Below are 20343 nucleotides of genomic sequence, written 5' to 3'. Positions count from 1 at the left end.
GCAATGCCATAAAAAGAATAAAAACGGATGGAGTCCAAAATAAATAGATAATTCAATCCCATTAATTTTCAAGAGCAATGTTAATATGTTCCCTAATTTTTCAGAATTATGTTTAAAGTGCTCGATGCAACTCACTACAATCCATTAACCACAAGGTCAATTACAAATAAAATTACTAAAGACACAGATGAAGAAGTAACCAGAGTCGGCCACATCGATATCAGAAGGAAAGATAGCATTTTATAAATCTAAAAAGTTATTGTTTTGAGTAAGTGACGTATCTGATGAATGGATGAGACAGAAAACACATTGCTTCAGGTGATCTCTCCACCATAACTTCCAACCTGATAGTTCCACAACCTTGGCTACATGGTTCTTTCTTGTAAATTCACAAGGACATGCACAATATTTCTGTCTTCTTTTTTGACTCTATCTTCCCACTACCTACCGACTCTGCCTTCTCCAATCCCTTCCCACCTACATACATAACTTCTCAGATCCTCTCCACGATTTTAGGTTCAAAGGCTCCTTTTACGTAATACAGTGTACATGATATAGTTAAAAACTTGGTTGATTTAAAGGGAGAAGGGAAACATTTAAAGGAGATCTAAGAGGGATTTTTTTTAAACAGAGAAAGGTGGCTGGAATGGGCTGCCAGGAGTAGTGGTGGAATCTGGAATGAGAGTAATGTTTATCAGATGCCTAGGTCCACATGTGAATATCCAAAGAGTGGAGTGATATAGATCATGCATAGGCAGAAGAGAATTTGTTTAATTTGGCATCATGGCCAGTGCAGGCACTGTGGGCCAAAGCCTTGTTCCTGTGCTGTGCTGTACTGTTTTATGTTCCCTATAATTCCCCAACATCACTGCCTCATCTTCAACATATGCACATCCTCTCCACATGTGAATGCCTCAAGGAAATCTGCTTCTTTCTTGAACACAGACATGATCAGTTAACACTCTCCTCCACTTGGCAGAATTAATTCTCATCTTAACCCAGTCCTCTTCCACACTCAGATATCACTCCCCAACACTATTTCCCAACACTGCTTGGGTGCTGCCTTTTACCTATGTCCTTCTCAACAATTTCATCAACTCTTCTGCCAACTTCCACCCTTCTTCAAATTCACTTAGACTGTTTCTGACACCTCTCTCCCCCTTCTGGATCTATTTCCATCTCAAGGGATAGTCAGCATGTCATTGTGCATGACTGCTCATAGCTAAGCAAACATAAAGTTTTTTGAGGAGGTTCCAGCAAAGTTGATGAAGGAAAGGCTATATCAAATGTTAAGGGGTAAAGGCAGGGGAGTGTGGTTGAAAGGGAAAGTGGATCAGGTCATGATGGAATGCAGACTGGACTTGATGGGATGAATGGCCTACTTCTGCTCCTATTTTTGATTGTCTTATGACATCACATGAGAGGTTGGTCAAGAAGGTTCAGTTGCACTGTATTTAGGATGAGATAGTAAATTGGATTACATATTTGGCTTTGTGGGAGAATGGTAGTGGATGGTTGCCTCTCTGACGGGAGGCCTGAGCCTTGTGCATGCTTCAGGGATTGGAGCTGGGTCTATTGTTGTTTGTCATCTATATCAACAATCTGGATGGTTATGTAGTAAATTGGATCAGCAAATTCACAGAAGACATGAAGCTTGGGGATACAATCAACAGTGAGAAAGACTTTGAAAGCTTGCAGTGGGATCTGGACCTGCTTGAAAAATGGGCTGCAAAGTGGCAGATGAAATTTAATGCACATAAGCATTGCATTTTGGGAGGGCAAACCAAGGTAGAGCATACACAGTAAATGGTAGGGCATTGAGGAATGCAGAGGAGCAAAGAGATCTGGGTATACAGATACACAATTCTCTGAAGGGTTGTGAAGAAAGCTTTTGGCATCTTAGCCTTTATAAATCAATATATTGAATATAGGAGTTGGGATGTTACGTTGAAGTTGTTTAAGACATTGGTGAGGCCAAATTTGGAATATTGTGTGCTGTTCTGTTTGCTTAACTACAAAAAGTATAGTAATAAGATTGAAAGAGTGCAGAGAAAATTTACTAGGATGTTGCCGGGTCTTCAGGAGCTGAGTTACAAGGAAAGATTAATCAGATTAGGAATTCATTCCTTGGAGTGAAGAAGAATGAGGGGAGATTTGATAGATGTTTACAAGATTATGAGAGATAAAGACAGAGTGGATGCAAGTAGGGTTCTTCCATTTAGATTGTGGGAGATAGATATGAGAGATCATAGTTTTAAGCTGAAAGGGGAAAGGTTTAGGGGAACGTTCTTCACTCAGAGAGTGGTGGGAGTGTGGAATGAGCTGCCATTTGATGTGATGAATGTGAGCTTGATCATAAGTTTTAAGAATAGATTGGATTGATACATGGATGGGAGCAGTCTGGAGGGTTATGAAATGGGAATAGGTCAACTAGCAGAATGATGGTTGCTGCAGACTAGAATGGAAAAATGGCCTGTTTTCTGTTCTGTAGCGGCTATGGTTCTATGGTTCTAATTGCAAGGTGTTGCACTGTGGAAGGATAACCCAGGGTAGGGCTTGTTCAGTAAACAGTAGGGAACTGCAGAGTGTGGTAAACAGAGGGATCTGGGAATACAGAAGAATAATTTCTTGAAAGTTGTGTTGCAGGCATAAAGGGTTGTAAAGAGAGTTTGTGGTAATGCTGACCTTCGGAAATCAAAATGTTGAGTCCAGGAGTTGGGCTGTTGTGTTGAAATTCTTTGAGACATCGGTGAGGCCAAATTTTGAGAATTGTGTGCAGTTTTGATCACCAAACTACTGGAAAAGTATCAATAAATTTGAGAGTGTTGAAGAAATTTACAAGCATGTTGTTAGGAGTTGAGGAGCTGAGTTACATGGAAATGTTGAATCAATTAGGACTTTGTTGCCTGGAGCATCAGAGAATAAGGGGAGATTTGATGGAGATATACAAAATTAGGAGAGGTAGAAATAGAATTAATGCAAACACACTTTTGCAATTGAGGTTATATGACACAAGAACTAAAAGTTAAGGTTGAAAGGTGAAATATTTAAGGGGGGCATTTGATGAACCTCTTCACTCAGAGGATGGTGAGAGTGTGGAACAAGTTGCTAGCAGAGGTGGTGGACAGGTATTCAATTTCAACATTTAAGAAAAAATTGGATAGATACATGGATAGAAGGGGTATGGAGGGCAATGGTCTGGGTGCAGGTTGATAGGAATATCTGGGAAAATAGATTGGCATGGACTAGATGGATTAAAAACCCTGTTTCTGTGCTGTAGTGTTCTGCAGTTTAAGAAACAAATAATCTGCAGGTATTTGTTACGAACCTATTGACTTTCTCAGCTACCTGTCATGTCTCTTGTAAGGACATTAACCCTTTCTTCCAGTCTCTCTGCCTCTGTCACATTACTTCCCAGGATGAGCCTTTCCACATTAGAACATTGGAAATGTCCACTTTCTTCAAGAATTATGGCTCCCCTCTGCTGTCATTGATAGAAGCCTTTCCCCATATCACATACTTCTTTCTGTTCTCATCCTGTCTCCCCCCCACACAGAACAAGGGTAGAATTCCAATCTCCTTTTGCATCTCACAGGGACCACATTCTCTATGACTCCTGTTTGCTCTTCTGTCCCCAACCATCCTCCCACTTCCTATCCCATGCCCTCTCTACTTCAACCACAGGAGGTCTAAATTTTGTCACTACATCTAATCATGAAGGGCCATAAGACATTCCAGAAGAGGGTTAGGATAAGGTTTAGGGTTCCAACTTAATGTTCTGCATTCCATGGTCTCGATATAGCATTGTCTACATTGATGAAACTATGCACAGACAGGGCATTGTTTGTCAAACACCTGGTCTTTATCCTTGTGTGCTAGCTGGAACTCCCAGTTGCAGCTATTTTAATTTTACTCGCCATTTCCACACAGATCCATCCTCAAGAAAGGTGAAATCAAACACAAAGAAAGAACATCTGATCATATTCTGTCTGGGTAGCCTAAACCCCAAAAATTTGAACATTGCATTTACCAATTTTAGATAAATTTCACACCAATTTGGTTCAAATATTTAATCTGTCCTTTACCTTTCCCCAGTTTCCAAACCCATACCAATGTTCGCTTTTCTCTCAACCACATCCACTTCTCCCCATCACCTCTTCCACTTTCTCTCCCCACTCCAATCCTCCCACCCTCATTTGACCAGTAGCCGATTATCTCTTAGTTGCTCCACTGCTGATCCCCATCTTTTTTATGCTAACCATCTCCCCTTCCCACCTTAGGTTCAATAAAGGAACCCAAAAAAACAAATTAACGTCAATTGTTCATTTCTCTCCATGGATGCTCCTCAACTGAGTGAACACCATGTTTCATAGTGAGAGCAGGATATGATGAAAAAAAACATGGTGATTATTTTAGAAAACCACAGCATAACTACAGTTAGAGATTTGTGAATTTCTGGTCTATATCAGATGATTTTGAGCCACCAGATACCAAAAGTGGTGTCAGATATCAGAAACCAGAGAAAAATGGGAGGAGTTGGCAATTTGGTCCTTCAGCCCATTCTTTGAGTGGTTAATCCTCTGTCTCAATATATGCGCATCAATTCCTTTTATGTTAAGAAATTATTGCCTCACTTAAATATATTCAGCAACTTGACCTCCATTGTGCTTTGTCATGGACCATTACAAAGGTTCAACACCCAAGCAAAGAAATTTCTCCTTATCTCAGTCCTAAATGCCTTACCCTGTGTCCTGACACTTTGATCCCTGGTCATAGATTCCCCTGTAACGGGAAACCTACTCTACATGCTATGTCAGTATTGTGAAATACAAATCAAAGCATCACTTGCAAAATTTGCACTGTTTTCAAATAAAACAGTGAAGAATATGGAAGGTTTTTAAATGAAGGGAAATGAGTTGAGAAAAATTGAATGTTTCCAGTGGTTGAACACAAACAGATAATATAAAATGAAAGATTTATGAGATCTGCTAGCAGGAACAATTTTACATTGGGGAAGTGAGGCTGGAGAATGGATGTGTTTCAGCATTGTAAATTCAGAATAAAAATTTGGAATGCTTGATCTTTAACATTTTCCCTGTTTCTGAAGGGTTCAAATTAAAGGGCAACTGTTTTGGATTCCAAGAACATAAGGAAGAGAAAAGCAAAGACAATCCAGTCTTCACTTAAAAAATTAGACAAAAGAATCTTCTACCAATGTGGCCTCAACTGTGACCTTCAATATTTGAGTCTAAATATTTTTCTAATTATTTTCTAAATTATGGGAGCTGGCTGTTCATTCCTGGGCTGCATCTGGATTTTAATTTGCAATTCAGGGATGCGGCATGGTAACAGCCCCTTTTGGTCCAAGAGCCTGCACTGCCCAAATACTCCCATGTGACCAATTAACCTTCTAACCCTGAAAGTCTCTGGAATGTGGGTGGAAATGAGAACACCCGAAGAAAACCCACATGGACACGGGGAGAACATACAGACAATGGTGGGTTTAAACCCGCTTTTCTGGCACTGTAATTGGATTTTGCTTAACCCTATGTTAAGCCATGTTGCCCTTTATTTGTTTGAACTTGAGGTCTTTTATCTATGCATTGATTAGCAGGAGAAGCATGGATGGCAGATGAAAGCTCCATATTCTTAAAGTGAAATAAATACCTGCAGCCACTGTGATTGATCACTGCGTCCTGATGTCCAGGCATTGATCTTTCCCTGTTTATCAAGGCGAGCTTTGCAAGGTTCCCATGTGAATATGTCCATATTTAAGGTCCGAAAGATGTTGGAAGCTGTAATCTGATAATCCTGAATGTGTCCTGACTTCATCCCCAGAGGTTCTGAACAGCCTAAAAAGAAAGTACATTCAAAACAGGATTACAAATGACCTTTTATAAGTCACCGTGCAATAATACATTAGACATGTTTAAATGAGAATTACTGCAGTTTTAAATTTTAAACTTAGACGTACAGCACAATATCAGGCCCTTCAAGCTCATGAGCCCATGCTACCCAATTACAGCCAATTGACTGACAACCCTCGTACGTTTTGAAGGGTGGGAGGAAACCGGAGCACCCAGAGGAGACCCATACAGACATGGGGAGAACGTACAAATCCCTTACTGACAGTGCCAGATGTAATTTTTTAAAAAATGTACAAAGGTGTGCTGTGACTTCACCTGCTACTGTAAACAGCTTTGGGCACTGCACTGAGGAAGGATGTAATGCCCTTGAAGGAAGTCCAAAATGGATTAGCCAGAAAAAATATCCAGGTTCCATTACAAGTGCAGATAAGCAAACAAGGTGATTTGATTGATGTTTTTAAAGACATTATGTCATTCTTACAGCTTGGAATAACAATATAAAACATTTGTTCCAAGGCTGCCTTTCTGACTGTTGCCAAAAATTATTTGTAAATATACAATTGTATTTTCAGGTGAACTGTAGGCCAGATTGTCTTTTAGGATCTAATGGATGATTAATTCAAAACAGCACAGAGTTTCACAAAGTGTATGGTGTTAAAAGTCCAAGTTCTTCATTCACTGGACAGCAGCAGATTTAAACTATACAATTTTAAGATGCACTCTTTCTCAACAAGTGCAGGTTAAAATGGTGATGTCACTGGATTTAGACTGCATTATTCACTTATGGCTGAGAAAAGAAGTTGGTGTGGTGTTACAGGCTGAATCTTGTCAGAGAGAATTAGTCCTGGAAGAGGAACTTTAAGAGAAATTCAAATTTATTTGCCATCCCATTGTACCAATGTAAGCCAACAAAACAAGATTCTCTATTCTGCAGGACAGTGCAAACACGTGTACAGTCAAAACGCACATAGAGACAAAGGATACATATACATCGTACATATATATTAAAATAAGTATTATTTTTGGTAGAGTCACAGAGACTTTAGCAGTCATTCAGCAATCTCACTGCCTATGGAAGGACATTGTTCCTCTACCTGGTGGCTCTGGGTCTGATACTTCGGTTTCTTTTTCCTGCTGAGAGTAGCTGGAAGTTGCTGCATATGTGGTGGTAGGGATGCTCCCAGATTGTTTTCACACTTGCTCCAGAGTGTTCCTTTTCTTATTTGTAAAGTCTATGGGACTTTCCCTAGACCTCAGTGCTATCCTCTATTGTGTATTTCTGAGCCTCCTGTTTTTCTTGTCATTTACCCCTGACATTGGACTCTCAAAGCAGCTACTTTGCATTTCTGCCAATTCAATGTGGTATCAAGATTCGTGTCTCAAGATTTAAGATCCCTTTATTTTCATGTAATAGTACAAAACTTAGAATATTTTATCATTTTCATTATCATTAAAATTTTAATTAGGTAAATCGTCAAAGCAAGAATGATTCATTATCAAAAACAAAAATAGAACTTGGTAGTGTGTGCATTCACACTGGCTAGGATGAGCAAATGTTCTCATTGAATATCCTTTGTTATTTGAGAAGGTGAAATATTTGATAACTTATTTCACAAATATCCTTCAACAATTTTTTTTATTTTAAAAAAAAAATTAGACATACAGCATGGAAACAGGCCATTTTGGCCCACAAGTCCTTGCTGCCCAATTTACACCCAATTAACCTACACCTCGGGTACATTTTGAACAGTGAGAGGAAACTAGAGTCCCCATGGAAAATCCACGCAGACATGGGGAGAACATACAAACTCCTTACAGCCAGCGTGAGATTCGAATGCCCAGTCCCAATTGCCACCCCTTACGGTTACTAGATTGATACTGCAAAAGTCCTGATGTTGCTGGAATCGGGACAACATCATGGGCTGAAGGATCTGAACTGCTGTTATGTTCTATGTCTGATGTACTGTTTTACCTCTGGGAACTCATTTCAAAGACATCAACACAACATTAATTTTTGCTGGTGTTGATACATTGCATTGTTTTTGGTTTCAAATTCCCCTTGGATGCAGGGTCCCATTGTGAATGCAAAAGGAGATTTCTTTTGCCACAATAGTTATCAATTTAGATCTGAGGAAAATACATTCATGAGTTTAATGGTGTTTGTTTCTCTTACATGTGGATTCTATTTCACTTCCAGATGATTCACAGTCCTTCACATCTATTCCAAAGAACCAGACAAAAGGGAAACCCAACAGATGTCTTTTTCTTAAACTATGCACTGGACATTCTTGCTCTTGCAATCATGGAATGGTCTCAAACAGAGAACATCAGAGCATGGTGAACAGGGGCTTGTTGCTGGCCAAGGGAGATATTATGAAGGTCACTGACCAAATGTATGCTGAGAGAAAAAGAGTGAAAGAAGCAATTAAATGACTGAGGTGTAGAAGAAGGGATTGGTGAAGCAAGTTTCAGGAGGGATGAATGTTAAGTATTTCAGGCCTACAAATAATGCTGACTATCATTTACCACTTGTAAGACTCTCTCTTGCCTAATCTGGCTGTATGAAAGATGGCAGGTTGTAGGTAAAACTGACTTGAATTGTTTATTGTCACATTGTAGTGAACTGGGATTCACCAGAGGTGTCCTGTACTAACGACTGGTCCCGCCTCCTGGCTCCTCCCCCGGCTTCTGGCCTCAACCCTGAACCTCTCTGATGTCTGTTCATGAATCTTACTTGTGTTGCAAGCTAACAAAAGCATTAGTTCTCCCTCCAGTCAAGTGTGAGCTTTTATCTACACTATACACATATACCTCACTGACAAAAGACAAAGGAGGAAAAACCCAACACCCAACCCCAACCAACCAATTTTCCCCTGCAACCGCTGCAACCGTGTCTGCCTGTCCCGCATCGGACTTGTCAGCCACAAACGAGCCTGCAGCTGACGTGGACATTTACCCCTCCATAAATCTTCGTCCCCGAAGGCAAGCCAAAAAAAGAACACATATACCTAGATATGGTATAAATCTTTGTTTTGCGTGCTATTTAGGCATGTCACCTCATAGAGCAGACAGTCCAGTAATAAACAAGGTGAAGAAAGAAATAAATAAAAATGTAGGCTGTAGTGTTAGAGTAAGTGGAAGAGTGCAGGGCACAGGGTTCAACAACAAAATATAGTGTATATCGAGAAAGTACAGTTAAAACTATGCAAGGGGAGAATCTTTGACCAGTGAGAATTCCATTTAATATTTGTTAACAGCAGGAAAGAAACTATCCTTGAATTTTGAGGGACTTGGTTTTCAAGCTCGTGTGTCTTCTGCATGATGGAAAGGGAAAAGAGTGTATGACTAGGTTGGGATCTGTCCTTTAACATGTTGGGAGCTTTACTGAGGCAATGGGAGGTATAGACAAAGTCCATGGATTGAAAGTTGGTTTGTGTGATAGCCTGTCTGCCATTCCCATACCAAACTGAAGCATTTGGAGAAGATACTTTCCATGAACCATATATTAACCATTCTTATTGATCACACACACCATTCAGTAGTAGACATACAATCACAGAATGTTTTCAGAATGGAAGGTAGCTGTCTGACTGCATGATGGTCAGGGCCCCTAAAATTTCCTGTCCCAAAAACTGATGATGTATCTTTGACTCTGCATTGGATGTCTTTTAATAAGGCTGTCTTCATTAACAAGTATAATTTCATGAAGACACAGCCTAATAGAACATTTATGCTTTATAGAAATGTAATTGTTTTCTATTGTTCTGTGGAGTTTTTAATTCCTGATTGTTGGAATGTTTCACCTCTGTTCACAACCAGAGGGGGGAGCTGACGGTAAATAATACCTGCTGAGCTCATGGAATCAGTGATGTCTTTCTGAGATAGCTAAGAAATTCCTTATTAATTTCATTCTTCAGGGAATTAACTTCAAAACCCAATTCATTAGTATATATTCAACAATTTTCATCTCAATGTTCAATTTTTAAAATATGCCATTTGGTTTGTTTAGAAAATCTCAGTTTTTTAAATGGGCCTGAGAGAGATCGGTGCTTGGAGAGCGTGGGGAGTGGGTCAGAGAGGGATAGGTGGTTAGATAATGGAGGGATTGGGTTACAGGGGAAAGGTAGTCAGTCTGCATGGGGGAATAGGTCAGAGAGGGGTTCCAAGACAGTGTGGGGGAGTAATGCCAAAGACTAAGTTGTATTTTGGGGGACTGAGAGTGTGGTGGGAATGGGAGAAAAAGGTGGCTGAAAGGCTACTGTAGGAAAATCTCTATTTGTTCTTTGTTAGTGGAATGGGGATGTAATCAAATGGAGGAGGAAGTAGTTCAATCAAATTGAGATGTTGAAAGAAGACAGCAAGCTTGCTTAATATTGTCCCTTCCAGGGTAGTGCCTTACATATCAATTGCAAATGCAGAGCAACAACTTTTTTCCATAATAATTGTTTACTGCAACAAATTAATTCAACAAGATTCCCTATATTTGTAAAGTACCATTCCAAATTTTGCTCTGTTATTACAACAGAAGACTTTTCATCTCTGTGGCCTCTTGTCAAGAAGCTTACAAATTTAGATCTTGATTCCATAAATACTCACTTCAACTTGTGAATAACTGTGTGTGTGTGTTCATAACCAGTTATTAATCACATCTATTAATCCCATAAGCTTGACAGTTCTGATATCAATTGGAACAGACCAACTCCTGTCCTAGTTTAATGGATAGTTTTAGCAAAATAAATCCTTTTATAGCACACCTTTTGAAGGAAACACATTTCAAACCAAAGAGATTCAAAAGCATTAACTTGAGATTACCTGACATTTCACAGCCAAGCAGCTCCATCCTCAGTGTACAATGTCTCCTGCAGACCTGGGGATAAAGTCGTATGAACTGGGCCTCGACAGGAGGATTAAACGAATTTGCATGTGGGGTGTTGTTATCGATATTTCCACGAAAGACCTGCAGTATTTTAGCAAGAAAGCACAATGTTTCTATCATATAGTTAATTTATTGATTTAACAAGGTTTATGTTGATGAAGACTTCACTTTAACCACAATCACTTAACATAGAGGTAGACCATCTTGATTTTGTTAAACTCTGTTTCTCCTGCTAAAGGGACTGCCTGATCTGCTGACTGTTTCTCGTTGAGTGCAATTGTCATGAAGTGTGGCAAATAAGACTTACACTGCATCTGTACTTTGTACTTATGTATACGACAAAAAACTTTATTCATTCAAAATATTGAAATGAAAGTTGGAATCTGAAGAGTTTGGAAAGAATGCCCCAAATGTCAATAACTTGAGAGGTTCATGCAAAGAAAATTTATAATGTATGGACTATTTCCATTCAATATTTATAGTTCTTTTCAGCAACAACTTGAATTTTGTCTGGAGAAATTTTGCATCTAATTGTGTATGATTTGCATGTATAAACATATACAAATCTTTCTGTTAGATGTTCTCTTAATTTAATCCTATAATCTATGAACAGGTAAGGGAGGCACAGTTCACATAGTGGTTAGCACAATGCCTTTACACCACCAGCGAACGGGACGCAATTTGAATCCCATGTTGTACGTTCTCCCCATGTCTGCGTGGGCTTTCCCCAGTGCCTCCAGTTTACTCCCACTGTTTGAAACCTACTGGGAGGTGGAGGTTATTTGGGTGTAAATTGGACGGCATGGACTCATGGGCTGAAATGGCCTCTTGCCATGCTGTATGTCTAAATTAAAAATGAAAAAAAAATTAAAACAAACTTCAAAATAGAATTAAAGCACAAGGACAAAAAAACTAGAGGCATTGGAACAAATAACAGTACCCCAGTTCACCCATTCATTTTAGTGAGTACAGCTACTCCCGACATACGTCCGTGATCTGTTCTAGATGACCAGTCAAATCTCGGAATGGATGTATGTCAGGGAATTGCCCTACCTGTGATACTGAAGAGTAAAATGATCTATTCCCTTCCATTCTCTCTGTTGCTGTGAACCCCGAGCACCCTGTGGACTCTACTGGCCTCTAAAATCCATCTGACTGTCAGAATATTGAGAAACAGAATCAGAAGAAAAAACAGGACACAAGGAGTTAAAATGTGGTGAAATATCTCAACATGGCGGCCACCAAGGCCAGCTCTGGCAAGAAGCTGGCTAGCATAATCATACAAGTTTTATATTTTTACTTTATTAAAAACAAACTTTGGTCGTATATGCGGATGGGCATAAGTTGCATAGGTTGCAAGTCCTGTAAATGGAAATAAATGAAAGGAGACAACATATTGTTGCAAAGCTCTGATTTACCTCTCGAAGGTGAAAGAAATAGATTGACTTTTAAAAGGTGAACATTTCCATTTTTCAAAGCTGCTAAAGAAACTACTTGAGATTTATTTGACTCATTTCACCGCATGTGGTGCTAATTTACAAGAAGCAGGATCAATTAGCCAAGAAGGATTTAGCACATCAATGACTGAAGTACCAAACATGTCAACATGAAGAATAAATGGACATTGGCTGCACTGACATTGAGGAAACTGACAGCTTTAGGGGCAGTTTAATACAAAAATCAGTGATTCTGTGCTCCTTTAGAGGTTCCTCCACCTTGCAGCCCTCTTCACCAAAATCATGCAAAATTGATTGAAAAGATAAACAGTTTATCTCCCCTCCACCTAATAAAAACAATTTGCATTTTATACACATTTTATAATTCTATTTTAAAATATAATGAATATAAATAATTTTAAAATTATCTCAAAATTTGTAGCATCAAATCATGTAATTGCCTTAGAAATCTGCATCTGTGCTAACCAACACTCAGCGATCTATTTTAAAAGCATTTTCCTCTTGCATCTCTGACAATTCCCCTTCCCCCCCCCAACCCCCATGGGCTCTCCTGCTACCCACCTACACTAGAGGCCATTTACAGTTACAAATTAATCTCTCAATATGCTCCTCCTGTATGAGTAATCTCCCTTTGGTTTGTGCTTCAGTCTGAAGATCTATATCCCAACAAGAGTTGTCATAAAAGAACAAAGACAGAAATAAAGCTCAAAATGAACTTGAACCAGAGCTCAACAAATCTTTGTGGATAAATAAATGCATTTAGCTTAAATGTATTTCAACATTTTCAGCTTACCATGTCCTCAAAGGTGCCTTTTACTTTGTAGGTGGTCCAAGTTTTGCCATCGCCACTGAAAGCAATCTTGTATGATTTTACATACTCAGGGCTGCCAAGTCTTTTAGCACCTTGACTAATCAATCCTGTGATTCTCATTGTGCGCTGCAGGTTAATCTGAGAGAAAAATAAATAAACATTTATAAGCAACGTGCCGTGTGCGTTTATGATTCTACAGGTTTTATAACACTGTATTAAAGAGAGTATAAAATGCTAAACAATATTTTATGTCAAATAGCTACGCTATTTGATAAAATTTGCACACAAATTTACAGCAGCTATCTGGGAATAATGCTACCTTACATTTCCCTTTCAGCTTGCCCTTTCTACCTTGGCAAAGGGTAACGATAGGGTCAAGAATTGCCTCGTAAATGTCATTTTGCAAGTGTCTTCTCCTATTTTCTTGAGGGAAGTTAAGGAGGATCATTAAACGATGGGTTTACAAGCATTATTCCCCATCCCATGAATGAATTGAAACTATAAGACACAGATTAGGAACAAAAAAATCATGGTATAGTTCATTATTTGCAGGTAATATCTCCCACCATGTTCGAGCTATTATTTATACCACTCAGGCCATATTTACAATCTTCATTTCTTCTTCATCTTCCAAGAGATCTTAAATATAGAAAATAATTAGGTCTGATATTTTTTTCCCATTGAAGGCAATTTCATTGAACAGGATCTGAAGCTCTGGAATAAAGTTAATTCAGGCATAGAAATTGTAATATAACAATTCAAAAGGCTGATTAATTTTATAGTGCCTTCTGTAACTTCTCTCAACGAGAAGCGGAGGTTTAGGTTCTCCAAATCTGTTTGACATCAAACACTAAACAATGTCCAACACAGTCCAAGGCACTGTGGATTATGACAAGAAACTGTAGAAACAAAATTATTTTGCTTTGCATATATAAATAAATAAAATAAAACAACTGTTATTGTCCAAGTTTTTGTACATCATAATACAGTATTATTATGAATACAGCATGAAGAATTATTCCTTATTCTGCCAATGTTATGATTCTAATTAGAAATTTAGATACCACTTTGTCCTTGCAGATCTTCTCTAATTCCATTGGCCAATGTTAGACTCATATCACTCTCCAAGTATTTATTCAAAAGCCATAGATACATAGAACTAGAAGGTGGTTCAAAGAGGCTGAAGAATGGTTACAGGATTTCCTTGAGTCAGCGGTCTGGGCGATTGTTATGGGAGAATATTAGAATGGTTTTGGAAAAATATGTCTTTAAAAGAGATAGATTGTGGGGGGGTGTTTAGTCTAAGTCACTTCAGTAACACCGAAGGTAGACGTTGAGGCACCGGTTGATGTTGCAGAGACAATGGAACTGCTTTGGAAAGAACTTCAAAAGGAGGTGCAAATGGAACAGAGTCCAGGCTCAAGTTCTGATAAGATTGTTCAAAGATTGGGTTTGGAGCCTCGGGAGAGGTTTTTGGTTTTTATAAGCAGGGAGAGGAAAAAACAAACAGGATTCTTCACAGAAAGAGGGGGGGGGGGAGAGAGAGAGAGAGAGAGAGAGAGAGAAAGAGAGAGAGAGAGAGAGAGAGAGAGAGAGAGAGAGAGAGAGAGTCAGTTCTACAGTGGCAATTAAGGCTGCAAAATGACAAGCTGGCAGCTTGTTGAAAAACCCCATTTTGAAGACAGGTTATGAGTTCTGAGTTCAGCCTATTCAAAACACTTGTAGTCCTTACAAGAGGAAATGGCTGGGTAGAGTGTTTCTCCTGTCATAAGGGAAACAAGAGAAACTCTGTAATGGCTTGTAGGAAGAGGTTATAATTTGGAAAACGCATGATGGGGCATTTCTTCTGTAATATATTGAAGAGACTGATTGGAGGAAATCAGTTTGTGTGTGTCTAACGAGCAATAAATATCTCTCTGAAACCAACAAGAACCTTCCTGAGTGATAACCATTTAACTTTAAGCATCACAGCCTGGTGAAGATTTGTAAATGTTAAATTCTGTGCACAGTATAAGAATTGCCTGATACTGATGAACTTGGAGAAGTGAGAAGTGTATGATTAGACTGTGAAACAAAGAACTTTCTTGAACACATACATGTTACATACACGTGTGCTTAGAATTAGAAGGGGGTTAGTTAGGTTAAGTTAGTTAATAGTAATAAGTTAAAGTTATAACTTGTTATTATGTTTAAAGAAAATTAAAAGTTACTTTTGTTTAAGTGACCATTGTCTTGGCGTATTTCTATCACTGCTGGGTTTTGGAGTCCTTTGGGCTTGTAACAGCGAAGTTCAAGAACAGCTGTGGATGAATGTGTCCCCACTAAATCATTCAGGGATTTTTCCCAATCGGGAGCTCTGGATGAACAATGAAATCCAGAAATTGCTGAGAGCCAAATCACGGGCATTTAAGTCCAGAAATCCAGATCAGTACAGCGGCAGCAGGTATGACCAAAGAAAAGTGATCTCCCAGGCGAAATGGAGATTCCAGATGAAAATAGATACAACAAGGGACACCTGACAGCTGTGGCATGGCCTAAATATTTTAACATAAAACCAAATCTGGTAAAGTTGCAGAGGGTAAAGCTTCTCTCCCAGAGGAACTCAATGTCTTCTATGCCCAATTTGACAGTAAGAATGGAAAACCACCCCTCTGCACCCCCATGTCCCCTGATTATTCCATCCTGTCTATATCTGAGGATGACATGCATGCTGCCTTCAGGAGAATGAATCTGAGGAAAGCATCCAGCCCAGATGGAGTACCCGGCCAAGTACTAAAATTCTGCGCTGACCAACTTACCAAGGTATTCACGGATATCTACAATACCTCATACCCACCTACTTCAAACAGGCATCAATCATCCCGGTGACCAAGAAGAGTGCAGTAACCTGCCTTAATGATTCGAGGATTGTTATGAGCAGGGGCAATAAATGTCATTTGATGAATTAAAAACCAAATATGACATAATTAATATCTTCTGCTATTTTCAATTAAGATCTTATTTAAGAGACAAATTGAGCCCAATGTGACCTTATAGCAGTGCAGTGAAGAAGAGACTTGGGTTTGAAAGGGAACTACAAAGAAATCTATTTCAAAAGCTTATTCCCACTTAAAATGGGTACCCCAAAAGATGGGAGACAGATTTGGGTATTTCCACTTAAAATGGATACCCCAAAAGATGGGAGACAGATTTGGGTATTTCCACTTAAAATGGGTACCCCAAAAGATGGGAGACAGATTTGGGTATTTCCACTTAAAATGGGTACCCCAAAAGATGGGAGACAGATTTGGGTATTTCCACTTAAAATGGGTACCCCAAAAGATGGGAGACAGATTTGGGTATTTCCACTTAAAATGGGTACCCCAAAAGATGGGAGACAGATTTGGGTATTTCCACTTAAAATGAGTACCCCAAAAGATGGGAGACAGATTTGGGTATTTCCACTTAAAATGGGTACCCCAAAAGATGGGAGACAGATTTGGGTATTTCCACTTAAAATGGATACCCCAAAAGATGGGAGACAGATTTGGGTATTTCTACTTAAAATGGATACCCCAAAAGATGGGAGACAGATTTGGGTATTTCCACTTAAAATGGGTACCCCAAAAGATGGGAGACAGATTTGGGTATTTCCACTTAAAATGGGTACCCCAAAAGATGGGAGACAGATTTGGGTATTTCCACTTAAAATGGGTACCCCAAAAGATGGGAGACAGATTTGGGTATTTCCACTTAAAATAGGTACCCCAAAAGATGGGAGACAGATTTGGGTATTTCCACTTAAAATGAGTACCCCAAAAGATGGGAGACAGATTTGGGTATTTCCACTTAAAATGGGTACCCCAAAAGATGGGAGACAGATTTGGGTATTTCCACTTAAAATGGGTACCCCAAAAGATGGGAGACAGATTTGGGTATTTCTACTTAAAATGGGTACCCCAAAAGATGGGAGACAGATTTGGGTATTTCCACTTAAAATGGGTTCCCCAAAAGATGGGAGACAGATTTGGGTATTTCCACTTAAAATGGGTACCCCAAAAGATGGGAGACAGATTTGGGTATTTCCACTTAAAATGGGTACCCCAAAAGATGGGAGACAGATTTGGGTATTCTGATGATGAATGGTCCGACTTATGTCGGGACAACATGACCAATACTATTAACGCAAGGTATAGATTGGCACAATACAACTTTTTGGGCCAACTACATCTTACGCAGCAAAAATTACACAAATTAAATCAGAAATATCAGATCAATGTTTTAGATGTGGCAAAGAAACAGGAACCTTTTTGCATTCAACCTAGTCATGTTCCAAGATGAGACCTTGCTGGGAAGATTTGGGAAAACTTCTAGAACAATTCACTAAGATTTGTTTTATACAGATACTGGGAATGTTTATATTGGGAAATATACCAGATTTAAGACCTAAAAAGACCAATTAGAATTTGTAAAGGTCAAATTGGTCGTGGTCAGGAAGTGTATAGCAGTTACCTGGAAATCTGATTCCCATATAGACATGACTTGTCGGAAAGTGGAAATATATGCTTGTATTCCTCTGGAGAAAATTACTTATATTAGGAAAGAAATATGATGTTTTTCTAAGAATTTGGAGTCCATATCTTCAACATATATGTGTAGATTCTTAATGATGTCCCCCCCACCCCCCGTGGACAGCATCAGCTGTACATGTGAGGTTGGCTTTGGTTTAAAGGGAATCTGGTTATGAGCAAACTATTCAGTCATGTCCAATGCTTGAAACTTGTTTCACCTCCATTCACTTTAAGTACCAAAACTTTTCAGGCATCACCAACTCTCACCCTTTCTTACTTGACCCCACATTCCAAATGTGACTTCCAAGCTCTCCAACATAATTCTCAACCATGATGTAAAGATGACTGAACTACTGCTCTAAACATCCAATCTCTACCCCTGGTCCTCCACCCTCACCCCGTCAATTCCACAATTCAATCCACAAAGTGCTGACCAGTCTTCTACTGAGTAACTCCCCAACTTTCCTTGGCCTTCCATGGCCTCTCTCTTCTGTTACTTGTACCCCATGTACCTCTGACAGAAATATCTTTCATCTTGTTAAATATGAAAAGCCTATCTTATCACTCAATAGTACCGATCAGGGGAGCTTTAATATAATGTCATCTTGAGTTTCTGGACCAAAATTTTTCCTTCAGAAGTAATGTTCACCATTATGGATGAAGTCCTGAAAGAAGTCATTGCAAGGCAAAAGGTTAGTTATGGCATATATTTTCCTATGTAGAAATCTTTATTAAAAGCAAACATTAATGTAGTGGGAAAGTAAAGGATAATAATGTCTTGGTATCTACATATCATTAATTTCAATAACTGTGAATGGATTTTAGAAGTGAATGTTACCAAAATAAGTAAAAAAAAACACCGATACATAAACAATCTGATACAAATAAGAACCAGAGAATTTAAAAGATTTTTTTTGTAACCTATGTTACAATTTTCAATAGAATGTCATTTTGTTATAGATTCTCCAAAACGTACTTTGTCTTTGTTAGACGTGAGCCTCCAAGTTAAAAGAAAAGATTGTTTGTTTAGCACTGAAGTAATCTTTATTTTATGTATATAGAATGGATATATTGTACTTAAAAGTGCGAAGTATATCAAAGACAATGCATATCTCATTGCACAGTTTTCCTGAATTACAGGCATCGATATGCATGTCACATATGGCACAAGTTGTGTGAGATCAATGAAGCTGAGTGTTAAACTTACAAGATCAGACTGTCATTTATAACAAGGGTGGAAACAAACTGATTAGGGAATGGAAGCAGAACACACAGCCCTGTTATCAGAGGGTCAACGTCTTATGTTCTGAAAACTTACATTGCCATCTCTTGGAGTAGAGGGATCAACTTAACTATTTTGCTCAGAAAGAAAAGGGTCATATTTGCTCTGGAATCACTGCTAGCTAACACCACTTAGTTTTAGACCATCTACTCAATATTCTGGTGATTCAGAAAGTTTTCTGAGCATAAATTGAGAAATCTTCCCAGTTCAGCTTGATCTCAACCACAGTTTACAATTCAGCAGTCCTTCTAATGCTTATATAAAAAATAATATTCAGAGCAACCCCTTTACATTATTTCATTTATTCACTTTGTATTTAGGACAATCAACATTGCAACACAGGAGCAGGCGAACATAATACCCAAATTAATCTAAATCTCTGCCGCTTGCAAACGATACATGTGCCCTACATATTCATGTTTTTTTTCCATAGACCTTTTAAATACTACTATTCTACCTGGCTCCACCACTACCTCTGCAATTCATGCCAGACACCTACCACTCACTCTTTTTGCAAAAGACTTTCCCCACACATATCCTTTCCTTAACTCATTTTAAACTTACTTTTTCTTGCATGTGACATCCTGGGATAAAAGATTCCGTCTACCCTATCTATGCCACTCTTATTTCTATACATTTATGTTTAGTGTTTCTTCAGCCTGTGACACTTATGAGAAAACAATCCAAGTTTGCCCAACCTCTCCCTACAGCTCATACCTTCTGATTCAAGCAGCATTCTGGTAATCTCTTCTGTACTTTCCAAAGCCTCCACATTCCTCCTGTAATACTGTTCTTAGAGTTGCACACAATGCGCCAAGTATGTTCAAAATAACTGTGTTTCTTGATCCATTAGTTTTTGTATGGTCAGTGTTTGAACATAACCATAATAGATAATTGATTTCTGAACTCTTTTTTTGATATCTAACAAATTTTGAATAATAAATTCTTTCATCTAAACTGAGATTTTCCAAGTTAATGACAAGCCCAATCAAGAACAGGATATCTACTGCAGCTCAATGAGATAAATGTACAGATCTTTCTGTCTTGGACCTCAGGTGAGAGGCAAATCTGAAATGCTTTCTTAGTGAGAAGTGACAATGTTCTTGAATGCTTATTTCTCAGAGAACTAAGCCTGTGCAGTGAACTGAGATTCACTGGTGGGGTGTTATACTGATGGCTGGCTCCACCCTCATCTACTCACAGATAACCCTGGTTTCCCACCTGAACCCTGAGGCCCTTCTGAAGACCACTGTAAGACTCTCAGTTATGCTAATAAAAGCGTATGTTCTCCTTCCAGTCGTGAGAGCTTTTATTCACGCTACAGCCCAGTGTCATAATGTAGGGAACTACTGAATTTTGCTCACTCAATTTGGAAAAAGACTTGGCTTTTACAGGTTAAGGAGTTAATGAAACTAAATGTATGTAAGATTGGTGAAAACACTTGGATGGAAGATGGTAATGCAATAACAAATCTTTTTTGCCTTCTTTCAATGGACCATA

General features: G+C 38.8%; 1 protein-coding gene across 11 annotated transcripts in view; it reads right to left on the bottom strand.

The window, feature by feature from the left end:
* Window positions 1–20343, bottom strand: part of LOC138762617 (EGF-like repeat and discoidin I-like domain-containing protein 3) — a 320962-nt gene that overhangs the window by 56893 nt on the left and 243726 nt on the right. For all 11 annotated transcript variants that reach the window (XR_011357038.1, XM_069936256.1, XM_069936259.1 and 8 more), the window contains 3 exons: window positions 12994–13149; window positions 10680–10824; window positions 5668–5852 (listed from right to left, as the gene is read on the bottom strand). Coding sequence is in view for 10 of the 11 variants with exons in the window: in XM_069936256.1 (XP_069792357.1) it covers window positions 5668–5852; window positions 10680–10824; window positions 12994–13149 (486 nt within the window). In the remaining variant the exon portion in view is untranslated. The remainder of the gene's footprint in view (window positions 1–5667; window positions 5853–10679; window positions 10825–12993; window positions 13150–20343) is intronic.

The sequence above is a fragment of the Narcine bancroftii genome, chromosome 1 (genome assembly GCF_036971445.1).
Source record: "Narcine bancroftii isolate sNarBan1 chromosome 1, sNarBan1.hap1, whole genome shotgun sequence".
NCBI classification, from domain to species: Eukaryota; Metazoa; Chordata; class Chondrichthyes; order Torpediniformes; family Narcinidae; genus Narcine; species Narcine bancroftii.
Note: the sequence above shows the minus strand (reverse complement) of the source record. Positions and strands in the feature narration are given on the sequence as shown.